We start from the raw sequence: 12,916 nt of genomic DNA, 5'->3' as shown, positions 1-12,916 counted from the left end.
CACGCCAAGGAGAGTCCCACTCGGACACAGGACGAAGTCTTCAATCTTGTATCTTCATAGTCCAACAGTCTGGCCAAAGTATATAGTACGGCGGTCCGAGGACCCCTAATCCAGGACTCCCTCAGTCCCCATCATCGGCTGCCATAGGGGTAGCATCCCCTATGTCTTCGGCGACCGAGGTATTACCCTCGGGCGCCTTCTTGATGGCCTCGCTCGCCTCTCCATGGCCTGGAGGGGTCCTTCGGGATAACACCTCAGTATCATCCATGATGGTTGGCGAGGGGCTCGTGGTGGCATCTCGCTCTTTGCCATTTCAGGTGGCAGAGAACTCCCCTCCGATAGCGAAGTGTTCAGGAGATTGCGGGGAGGGCTGAAAGATGCATAACATGATAACCTATGTGATGAATATAGGAAGACTGAAAGATAAACAGTAAGTATCTAAGCACTTACGATTCGGCCAGGGGCTTCGCCCTAGGAGGTTTTTTGGGGACCATTTTGGCATCTGAGTCCAAACTGTCCTGGAGGGTCATCTTCCCCCTCTTGGCTGCCTCCCCCTGCGGGTCTTCGGTGGCCGCCCTCTTCTTCTTCCTCCCCTTGCGGGAGGAGTCGCTCTCCAACTCCTCCTCCTCTTCCTCTTCCTCTTCCTCATCTCCGTCATGGGAGGAGGGGGCTTCGGTCTCTCCAGACACAGCGTCCGCAGGACCCTTGTGGTGGGGGTGCTCTTGGTCACTACAAGAAATATGTCAACTTATGACCTTCTCTTAGTGACCCCAGCTGAATTGGTCGTAAATTCACGGCCATTTCGCTTGGAAGGGCTCAAACCCTGAAATTGCTTACACCAAATGGTCACAAAGTAGACAAGAGGCGCCAATGACCTTATTTCTACCTGATTACGACCAATATAAATGGTCATGAGGTTGTGAACGTGGATGCATTGGTACTTATTGCTATGACAAGGTGCCACCTCATCAGTTTTGCCTATGTGTCATGTCCACGTGTCAATTTTTGCCCTAGGTTGTGAAGCAACCTATATTTCTATCATTCCCAAAATTTCCAAAAAAATTGGGCATTCTTTACTATCCAAATCATTGCCTCATGACAATATTCAACTGCATTTGACTGGTAAATCTACCTCGGCAAATTTCCAAAGTTTTTGTTCAGCTCGAACTGTTGTGAAGGAAGTATTGGCTAGGCATATCCTAATGAGCTGAATTTTTTCCACATCTTCTATATTCCCAAATCATAGCTCTCCAAAAAATTTGAGCCCCATCTAACAATACATGTCAGTGTGGCTTCAACATTCATATTTCTGTCCAGTGTGGTACGTTGCAAAGCAAGTGACACCTAAGCTCCTCCATTTGAGCTGCAAATTTTCCAAGATAGTGTCCTTAGTAGATGATCATCCTCGGCCAAAACTCAGGCCCATTGGCCATGTGCATTTCCCGTACTACTAATCAAACACTTGGGTGCTAATTCATGTTTGAGCTCGGTTCAGTCTCCTCACGAGATTCTTCTATTGCCTTCTTCTTCCTGACACCTATCAGGGGAGTACCCAACCCAATAGACATGCCTAGGCCGCCCAGAACGCGTGGCAACACCACTGTCACGCGGTGACCACACGGTGGGCATGTGAGTCTACGCGTTTTGGAGTTGGGGCCCTGGGCCACCATCCAAACCACAATGTATCACCACCAAACCATGTATTTTTGATTAAATAGATACTTTTCTACCTAGAAATGATTTTTGAAAAAATAAAGAGCAAACTATGAGGCAGTTGCAATTCAAATTTGTCCCGCTTCCTACTGAATCAGCAGAAATTTGCCTTTTTCACTAGAGGTGGATAAAAACTTTTGGCACCCAACCATTTTGTCAATTGTGCATTAAACATGTCCTAGTATTTTATAAAATTGATTTGGTCCAATTTTGCAACAAATATATGGTAGGTCCTTCACACAAAAAAAACTCATTTTGGGCACACGAAAATGGAAAATTGATTTTTCGTCCAAAGAAAATGAAAACTCCCTTAGGCAACATTGTTTGCCATTCCAATATGCAACCTTGTGCACAATATGAGATCATTTGAACAAACTATGCCATGAATGTGGCCATAAGATTGATCATTTGGCTTGAAAGCCATGAATCTTCAAAGATGATAGCTCATTTCTGAGAACACTTTTTTAAAATAATTGCCGTATTACAAGTTTGTCATTTTTCCTGGGAACTTGGCCACATATAATGACACAATGCGAAGGTTTCCCAATTTTTTGATTTTTTTTTTATTTTTTATGCCCGTTTCAAAATGCGGTCAAAACAGCGGGAATGGCCGTTCCTAGCTAGTGGTTGAATCTTGGAATTTTTTTGGTGTTTCTCTGATTAAATAGATACTTATGTACCTAGAAATGATTTTTGGAAAAAATAAATAGCAAACTATGAGGCAGGTGCAGTTCAAATTTGACCCGCTTCCAACTGAATCGACGGAAATTTGTCTTTTTCACGAGAGGTGGATCAAAACTTTTTACACCCAACCATTTTGTCAATTGTGCATTAAATATGTCCTAGTATTTTAGAAAATTGATCTGGTCCAATTTTGCAACAATTATTTGGGAGGTCCTTCACAAAAAAACCTCCTTTTGGGCACTCGAAAAATGGAAAATGTTTTTTTCATCCAAAGAAAATGAAAACTTCCTTAGGAAACATTGTTTTCCATTCCAATATGCACCCTTGTGCACAATATGAGATCATTTGAACAAACTATGCCATGAATGTGGCCATAAGATTGATCATTTGGCTTGAAAGCCATTGATCTCCACACATGATAGCTCGTTTTTGAGAACACTTTTTTAAAATAATTGTCGTATTACAAGTTTGTTATATTTCCTGGGAACTTGGCCACACATAATGACACAATGCGAAGGTTTTCCAATTTTTTGATTATTATTGAATTTTTTTATGCCCGTTTCAAAATGCGGTCAAAACGACGGGCTTGACCGTTCTAGCTAGTGGTTGAATCTTCGAAAACTTTTGATGTTTCTCTAATTAAATAGATACTTATGTGCCTATAAATGATTTTTGGAAAAAATAAAGAGCAAACTATGAGGCAGCCGCAGTTCAAATTTGACCCGCTTCCAGCTGAATCGGCGAAAATTTGTGTTTTTCACGAGAGGTGGATCAAAAAAAATTATACCCAACCATTTGGTCAATTGTGCATTAAATATGTCCTAGTATTTTAGAAAATTGATTTGATCCAATTTTGCAACAATTATTTGGGAGGTCCTTCACAAAAAACCTCCTTTTGGGCACTCGAAAAATGGAAAATGTTTTTTTCATCCAAAGAAAATGAAAACTTCCTTAGGAAACATTGTTTTCCATTCCAATATGCACCCTTGTGCACAATATGAGATCATTTGAACAAACTATGCCATGAATGTGGCCATAAGATTGATCATTTGGCTTGAAAGCCATTGATCTCCACACGTGATAGCTCGTTTCTGAGAACACTTTTTTAAAATAATTGCCGTATTACAAGTTTGTTATTTTTCCTGGGAACTTGGCCACATATAACGACACAATGCGAAGGTTTTCCAATTTTTTGATTTTTATTGAATTTTTTATGCCCATTTCAAAATGCGGTCAAAACGGCGGGCTTGACCGTTCTAGCTAGTGGTTGAATCTTGGAAAACTTTTGATGTTTCTTTGATTAAATAGATACTTATGTGCCTATAAATGATTTTTGGAAAAAATAAAGAGCAAACTATGAGGCAGCCACAGTTCAAATTTGACCCACTTCTAGCTGAATCGGCGGAAATTTGTGTTTTTCACCAGAGGTGGATCAAAACTTTTTAAACCCAACCATTTGGTCAATTGTGCGTTAAATATGGCCTAGTATTTTATAAAAAATGATTTGGTCCAATTTTGCAACAATTATTTGGGAGGTCCTTCACAAAAAAACCTCCTTTTGGGCACTCGAAAAATGGAAAATGGTTTTTTCGTCCAAAGAAAATGAAAACTTCCTTAGGCAACATTGTTTGCCATTCCAATATGCACCCTTGTGCACAATATGAGATCATTTGAACAAACTATGCCATGAATGTGGCCATAAGATTGATCATTTAGCTTGAAAGCCATTGATCTCCACACGTGATAGCTCGTTTCTGAGAACACTTTTTTTAAAATAATTGCCCTATTACAAGTTTGTTATTTTTCCTGGGAAATTGGCCACATATAATGACACAATGCGAAGGTTTCCCAATTATTTGATTTTTTGAATTTTTTATGCCCGTTTGAAAATGCGGTCAAAACGGCGGGAATGACCGTTCCTAGCTAGTGGTTGAATCTTGGAATTTTTTTGGTGTTTCTCTGATTAAATAGATACTTATGTACCTAGAAATGATTTTTGGAAAAAAATAAAGAGCAAACTACAAGGCAACTACAGTTCAAATTTGACCCGCTTCCAGCTGAATCGGTGGAAATTTGTCTTTTTCACGAGAGGTGGATCAAAAAAAATTATACCCAACCATTTGGTCAATTGTGCATTAAATATGTCCTAGTATTTTAGAAAAATGATTTGATCCAATTTTGCAACAATTATTTGGTAGGTTCTTCATAAAAGACCTCCTTTTGGGCACTCGAAAAATGGAAAACGGGTATTTTGTGGAATGAAAATGAAAACTCTCCAGATCAACATTGTTTGTCATCACATGATACACACATGTTCACAATATTCATTCATTTTAACAAACTATTAGTGGTTAATATGTTGAATATTTTCCTTAAGTAAGAGGGTAAAAAACTATAAAAGAAACAAAAGGAAAAAAGCAAAATTACATAAGCTTAATTCTAATTGGTGGAATCCGTGGTGGCATGGATCGATGACATGGCAAACATCCGTCCGTCCGTCCATCCATCCATCCGTCCATCCAACCCACCGCAGCAAACCCCGTGCCCCTCTCATGGTCGTCCACCCACGAAACCCTAGCTCCCTTCTCCCAATCGCCACTGCCGCTCCCTTTTCCCCATAGCCATCGCCACCCTGATCCGTGTTCTAGCGCTGCCTCCCTCTCCCCGACCCAGACCTCCCTCTCCGTCGTCCCAACCCCTACCCCGCCGCTGGCCTCCCCTCCAAGCGTCGCTGCTCTTGACCTGCAACGACCTGAGCAGGAGCAGCAGCAGCTTCCTCCTCCGCACGCCAAGGCCATGGAACCGACAACCATTTCACGGCCGCCGCCTTCCACCGGCTCGAGCTCCACCCTTCCCTTCAACCATGGGGAGCGCCTCTCCGAAGCCCTAGCCCCTCAGTCCCATAGCCCGTCCCGACCCACGTGGTGCTTTCTCGTCACAGGCGGATGTTGATGTCGACCCCGAGGTGGTGGCCGCCGGTCCCAAGAAGAGGATGTTCCGCAAGTTCAGCTACCGCGGCGTGGACCTAGACGCTCTCCTCGACATGTCCAACGAGGACCTCATTGGGCTCTTCCCCGCCCGCGCCCGCAGAAGGTAACGAGCGGTGTCTCCTTTGCATTGCGGATTTGCAACTGTGGCTGGCTGCGGTTGTCTTTGGTCTGATCCGGCTTGTTGATTCGATTTGTGTTCGGATTGGTTAGGTTCTCGAGGGGTCTGAAGAGGAAGCCGAAGGCGCTCGTCAAGAAGCTGTGCAAGGCAGTGATTGATGGTTCCCTTTTTACACTTGTTTGTAGTTGAGTGCCATGGTGAACTACTTATCTTTGAATAGATCTGATATTCCTGCTCTGATCTTGATTTTTAACATCACTGTAGTTTTCAGAATTGTGCTTGAGTTGAGCTATTTAGTTCCTTCTCGAAATTAGTTCTGCTCCTCACGTGATATCAGTTCCTCGTTAGATCACAGTGGCAGGCGACGTGCTACCATAATTTGTCACAAAAGGCCTATGCTATTTAGTTTTGTTTGTTGAATTAATCATAAATGTTAGATTTTTTTGTAATTCAAAGTTGTTGAACAATGTAGGTAGGTTTGTTTTATTGCTGCATTAGAATTACAGCAATCGTCCTAGTCTTGTTTTGTTGTAGACATGGCATTGTTAGAACTTCGGATGTAGATTTTCATCAACTGTTTCTATGATTTTCCACTAGAAAATGTATATGCATCGCTTATTCTATTTTAAACTTCATCATGGTATGGTATGTTTCTATTCTCCTAGCTTGATTCTATTGACACTAGCATGCTCTGTTTGTTTTGGAGGCCAACCATGGACTGTATGTACTAAGCTAGCTCAAGCACACACACACAGCCAACTTGATTTCCTCGCTCTGCTGTTACATTCTATTACTTGGGTTACTGCAACGCTGCCTGCCTGCTATTGTCTTAGTCTGCAACGCTGACCAAGTTGATTTCCGTGCAATTTTTTCCATAATTATACTTATGAAGCTCAAACTGACCATATCAGCACTAGTCTCACATTTAGATTTAAAATGCTGACTGGAAATGTGTGTAGTCGGTATTAGTCTTGTAGCATGGTCAGATTTAGAGACTCAACTGGTTTCTTCTTTTGTTCCTACAAGACGGTCCAGCTTAACTTCAAAAAGTAACAGTAAATTTGGATACTGCCAGACACAAGAGAAGACTGTTACAACGATAGTATGTGCTACATTTTATCCCCGGTTGTATAACATATCTGTTACTGCAGGTCACCCATCCTCGAGGAACAGAAGGAGGGACGCATCTAGCTGGCCACGAAGGGTCTGCTCTGATCCTCTTCTTCCTTGACCATCTGTGCCACCACGTTCCCGGGCTTCCAAGGCGCGCCAGCACACCGCCGCCATGCCTCCTATGCTCTCCGGGCTCGGACCAATCGCTCGCCCCTTCAGGTACGCACGTCTCCTGCTATTATCTCAACCCTGTGAGTGCCAACTTTTCCTCTTGCCTGCGGAGAGTGTTGACTGAATTGCTTGTGATACATGTATGTGTGTGTGTGTGCAGCCCAAGCCCTGCAGCAGCCGACGTGGGTTCAGGTGTCCCCCTCCCCTGATGGCTATAAATATAACATGCTCTGCTAATTCTATGTGAGCACTGTTAGGCGTCCATTTGTATTTGCAAATTAGCAGTAGCTTGCAGAATATGTGTTGTCCAAAGCGTTGCCTTAATACGATACGCGTATCATTAGCTGATATCCATATGGAGAAAGTTTAGCAGAGGAAGAAATAAACACCTATGTTTGTTGGTCCGTGAAATTGCATTGGAGTGATGGGTCTATTATATATAGGTGATACATTACACTAGATGGGGCTATGTTTCTTGATATGTGCATGCTAATTGTTATTAGCTTCAAAACCTAGTCGATGCCTTCTTGCACTAGGTACACCCCTGAATTTTTGTTCTTTACAACCTGATCGATGTACACCCTATTTGCTTGAAAGTAATTTTAGTTGATTCTTTGAAGACTATGCGTGGAACATTAGTTTTTATTATCTAAAACTACCTTCGTGTGATTATGCAGGTGCCTAGTTTGTTTTTATTAGTTTTTATTATATAAAACTACCTCCTTGGAACATTAGTTTGTCACCTTGTTTCCACTGAGTGAATCCACTGATATGCAGGATTTGTGTTATCATTCTATATACAGAACTGTCCTTTTTTGAATGGAATGTTGATAATATATTGGCTCCATTTGTTATGAATGGAATGTTGATAATATATTGGCTCCATTTGTTTTGATTCTTCTCAGCAAACTACAGTTCAAATTCACTATATATGGATTCTGGTTCAATTCGTATGTATGTTTGTATGTGCATGCTTACGTCTTTGACTAAAACTAGTTAATTCATTGTTCTACCTTGAAGGTGAGCAGTCCCTAGCTGCGCGCTTTGGTCGGTCCTGCTAATTTCAGTTCCTATGATTTTTAATCTCTGCTTTCTGTTTTCCCTAGCTACCAAGACTCTTGAGTTTGTGGTGATGGTAGCTGACACGGAGCTGATCGAAATCTTCCCCCACCCCCTGTTGCTCCCTGATGATAACAAGGTAGAAATTCTATCCGTATGTTGCATCATATATAGTACTGCTAATTTGTTTGTATGTTGTTGCTTGCGTGATATGGTTAGACTGACGACTGTCAAGCTCATAATTCTGTATGATGTGTTAAAGATTAACAGAATATATGATATGACTTGTGTGCTGACCTCTAGTATCTTGCTCATCTGTAATGTGTCTGTTGTACACTTGCCTTTCTTTGGCCTGCTATTTTTATTTATCAAATGAAAGAACATTCTGTTTGGCAGTGGGCGGTTTTTCTCAAAAATAAGTAAATAAATTGTATGTGCATGCTGAAATGTTAGATGTCTGTTGGTTGCTGCATATGGGCAAGATGAATTGAATCCTGCTGTGTACTTGTCAATTCTAGCTTATATTGGTGTCTTGCGATCTAAAAAATTATTGAATCCTGATGTGTACTTGTCAATCCTGCTGCGTATTCATATTGTGTCTCTATTTTCTTGTATGAACGGGTATCTCATTTTAACTAGTTGGAGAACAAAAAGCATGGTACTAGCAAGCTCAATTTGTGTTATCATTCATCTATTGTAACACCAAGTTTGGTCTATTAACATGGCGTTGATTTTGTGCTGCAGATTTGGAAGATGGGAATCTGGGGAATGCGAAGTTGAAGAGACCTGGAGTATCTAGACTGTGATTGCCATTGTATATGTGTTATATGATGATATAACACAATGATTCTGCTATTGTATCTTTGTTGTATAATGTATCAAACTGATTCTGGCTGTTATGTGAAGTACTACGTGTGTTCTCTATCTGTTCCCATTTGAATGTTGGTGATTTATTTACTAGCAAATTGAAATTTAAAGAAAATGGCCTTGACAATTGGGACCCACTTACTAGAAGAACCTGGCAATTGGGACCCATCTGAATAGTGGACCCATCTTAAAAAAATAAATACTTGAACTGCTCAGCCAAAATGGCCATGGTCCAAAAATAAAAAGGCTGTGATGTTGGGCTTGGCCCATGAAGCTAACAAAAATTAACAGAAAAAATACACTAAATTGGCTGAATTAATGGGCTTGGCCCATATAAACACCCAATTGGACCGGGCCGATTCTAATTTTTGACCTTTTCAATTGGTCGCAATTTTGCCACGTCAGATTGCCACGTCGGATCTGACGTGGCCTGGGTAGACAGCCAGTGACCAAAACAAAAGTTCATGGGTTCAACGACCTTCTGTTAAAGGTCACTAATTTCAGTTTATGACCGCTAGCTTTTGACCTTCTATTTTTAGTCACAAAAAGGTCGCAAATGAAAAACTACGACCTTTCAGCAGCCAATAGTGAGGGTCACAAGTTGACATATTTCTTGTAGTGGGTCTCCTTGCCCTTCTTCTTCTTGGCTTTCTTCTCCAGCGCCTGATAGGGCGCCGGGACCAGCATCTCTGTCAGCTGGGGTGTGGCTAGGTCTTCGGGCAGTGGAGCCGGACACTTGATCCCCTCCGCCTTTACCGTCCAGCACTGTACGAAGAATAGGCAATACATTATATCTAAACTTATTTATTGAATAGGTACTCAGGAAAATCATGCTTACCGGCGAGGCCGGATTCTCGATGTTGAGACCAATGTCTTCAGTATTCTTTGGCCACATTTTTTGGGCCTTGAAGAGCAATTTCCAAATGTCTTCATGCGTCGTGCCGAAGAAGTGCTTCAAAGTCCGTGGCTCCTCCGGACTAAACTCCCACATATAAGAGGCCCGAAGCTGGCAAGGGAGGGTCCGGTGGAATAGCATCACCTGAATCACGTTTGTGAGACTGATGTTTTTGCCTATCATGTTGGTGATGCACTTTTGCAGCATCTGCACATCAGCCATGGACCCCCAGTCGAGGCCTTTAGCGGTCCAGGAGGTGAGCCTGGTGGGGGGTCCGGATCTAAAATCGGGTGCGGCTGCCTAGTTGGCATTGCGGGGTTCGGTGATGTAGAACCACTCCTGCTGCCACACCTTGACCGTCTCCACAAACGCCCCTTTGGGCCATACGGTGTTGGGGAGTTTGCTCACCATGGCCCCGCCATAGTCTGCGTGCTGCCCATCGACCACCTTCGGCTTTAGATTAAAAACCTTGAGCCATAAGCCAAAGTGTGGTGAGATGCGGAGGAGAGCCTCGCACACGACGATGAACGCCGATATGTGGAGGAAGGAGTTTGGTGCTAGATCATGGAAATCCAGCCCGTAATAAAACATGAGGCCGCGGACGAAGGGGTGAAGAGGAACCCTAGCCCGCGGAGGAAGTGGGGTATGAACACTACTCTCTCGCCGGGCTCCAGGGTAGGCGTGACCTTACCCTTGTTGGGGAGCCTGTGCGCGATGTCTGCAGACAGACACCCCGCGCCCCGGAGCTCCTTGACGTCCTTCTCAGTGACGGAGGAGGCCTCCCACTTGCCCTTAGAACCAGATCCTGACATGGCTGGGGAGGTTGGTGGCGATGGGAAAGGTTGATATTTTGGGCACCGGAGCATAGAGGAAGGAAGGCGTGGTAGAAAAACAAGGAACCTTTACCCTCTTATATAGGCGGTGAAATACCAAACGCCCCCCTCAAGCCTTAAAACTCGCTAGTTCCCGAAGAGATCATACAAATGGCACGGTTGGATTACCCAAAACTGTATTTATGAGGATCCTGTAATGGGCGGGCACGATCTCTGTTTTGACAAGATGTGCCAATGGAGGCTATGCCTCGAAACGCGAAGCGGGAGGTGTGAAAATGGTTAGAAATCTTAAAGAGCGAGATATGACGTTTCGCTGAAAAAGTTGCCAGTGAAGAGACACAGTTTCATTTGGATATCTTGCCTTCGTGGCTAAGGATTGTAACAATTATACAGAGCCGGATATAGTTCCTTTAACTGTTTTAAAGTATTCAGGAGGAGGGACCCACCTTGTGCTACCTCTTTTAGCACTGCATTGGTTTTCCCCGAAGAGGAAGGGATGATGCAGCAAAGTAGCGTAAGTATTTCCCTCAGTTTTTGAGAACCAAGATATCAATCCAGTAGGAGGCTACGCGCGAGTCCCTCGCACCTGCACAAAACAAATAAATCCTTGCAACCAACGCAAATAGAGGTTGTCAATCCCTATAGGGCCACTTATGAGAGTGAGATCTGATAGATATGATAAGATAATATTTTTGGTATTTTTATGATAAAGATGCAAAGTAAAGGCAAAGTAAATAACTAAGTAGTAGGAGATTGATATGATAAAGATAGACCCGGGGGCCATAGGTTTCACTAGTGGCTTCTCTCGAGAGCATAAGTATTCTACGGTGGGTGAACAAATTACTATTGAGCAATTGACAGAATTGAGCATAGTTATGAGAATATCTAGGTATGATCATGTATATAGGCATCACGTTCGAGACAAGTAGACCGACTCCTGCCTGCATCTACTACTATTACTCCACTCATCGACCGCTATCCAGCATGCATCTAGAGTATAAAGTTAAAAACAGAGTAACACCTTAAGAAAGATGACATGATGTAGAGGGATAGACTCATGCAATATGAAGAAAACCCCATCTTGTTATCCTCGATGGCAACAATACAATACGTGCCTTGCTGCCCTTACTGTCACCGGGAAAGGACACCGCAAGATTGAACCCAAAGCAAAGCACTTCTCCCATTGCAAGAAAGATCAATCTAGTAGGCCAAACCAAACTGGTAATTCGAAGAGACTTGCAAAGATAACCAATCATACATAAAAGAATTCAGAGAAGATTCAAATATTATTCATAGATAGACTTGATCATAAACCCACAATTCATCGGTCTCAACAAACTCACCGCAAAAAGAAGATTACATCGAATAGATCTCCACAAGAGAGGGGGAGAACATTGTATTGAGATCCAAAAAGAGAGAGAAGAAGCCATCTAGCTACTAACTATGGACCCGTAGGTCTGAGGTAAACTACTCACACTTCATCGGAAGGGCTATGGTGTTGATGTAGAAGCCCACCGTGATCGATGCCCCCTCCGGCGGAGCTCTGGAACAGGCCCCAAGATGGGATCTCATGGATACAGAAAGTTACGACGGTGGAATTAGGGTTTTGGCTCCGTATCTGATCGTTTGGGGGTACGTGGGTATATATAGGAGGAAGAACTACGTCGGTGGAGCAACAGGGGGCCCACGAGGGTGGAGGGCGCGCCTGGGGGGTAGGCGCGCCCCCCTACCTCGTGGCCTCCTGTTACGTGTCTTGACGTAGGGTCCAAGTCTCCGGAGTTGTATTCAATGAGAAAATCACGTTCCCAAAGGTTTCATTCCGTTTGGACTCCGTTTGATATTCCTTTTCTTCGAAACCCTAAAACAGGCAAAAACAGTAATTCTGGGTTGGGCCTCCGGTTAATAGGTTAGTCCCAAAAATAATATAAAAGTGGATAATAAAGCCCAATAATGTCCAAAACAGTAGATAATATAGCATGGAGAAATCAAAAATTATAGATACGTTGGAGACGTATCAAGCATCCCCAAGCTTAATTCCTGCTCGTCCTCGAGTAGGTAAATGATAAAAACAGAATTTTTGATGCGAGTGCTACTTGGCATAATTTTAATGTAATTCTTCTTAATTGTGGTATGAATATTCAGATCCGAAAGATTCAAGACAAAAGTTCATATTGACATAAAAACGATAATACTTCAAGCATACTAACTAAGCAATTATGTCTTCACAAAATAACATGGCTAAAGAAAGTTATCCCTACAAAATCATATAGTCTGGCTATGCTCTATCTTCACCACACAAAATATTTAAATCATGCACAACCCCGATGACAAGCCAACCAATTGTTTCATACTTTTGACATTCTCAAAACTTTTTCAATCTTCACGCAATACATGAGCGTGAGCCATGGATATAACACTATAGGTGGAATAGAGTGGTGGTTGTGGAGAAGACAAAAAGGAGAAGATAGTCTCA

The 12,916-nt window shown here is 42.7% G+C and overlaps 1 protein-coding gene across 1 annotated transcript; it reads right to left on the bottom strand.

Annotated features, from left to right (window-relative positions):
* Positions 1 to 446: 446 nt before the first annotated feature.
* LOC147971455 (uncharacterized) lies at positions 447 to 9,832 on the bottom strand. Its single transcript, XM_087523978.1, has 3 exons — positions 9,554 to 9,832; positions 9,322 to 9,480; positions 447 to 704 (listed from the first exon to the last, which is right to left on the bottom strand). Exons 1-3 carry the CDS (start codon positions 9,830 to 9,832, stop codon positions 447 to 449), a joined length of 696 nt encoding a protein of 231 aa, XP_087380104.1.
* Positions 9,833 to 12,916: the final 3,084 nt, after the last annotated feature.

This window comes from Triticum urartu, chromosome 5A (assembly GCF_056163025.1).
Source record: "Triticum urartu cultivar PI428250 chromosome 5A, HENAU_Tu73, whole genome shotgun sequence".
In the NCBI taxonomy this organism is placed as follows: Eukaryota; Viridiplantae; Streptophyta; class Magnoliopsida; order Poales; family Poaceae; genus Triticum; species Triticum urartu.
Note: the sequence above shows the minus strand (reverse complement) of the source record. Positions and strands in the feature narration are given on the sequence as shown.

Coding starts and splice junctions, on each gene's coding strand:
- LOC147971455 (XM_087523978.1), bottom strand. CDS start 9,832: ATGGCTGATGTGCAGATGCTGCAAAAGTGCATCACCAACATGATAGGC. Junction 9,481..9,553: donor TCGAGAATCCGGCCTCGCCG/GTAAGCATGATT, acceptor TTCTTCGTACAG/TGCTGGACGGTAAAGGCGGA. Junction 705..9,321: donor AGACCCACTACAAGAAATAT/GTCAACTTGTGA, acceptor CCCCACCACAAG/GGTCCTGCGGACGCTGTGTC.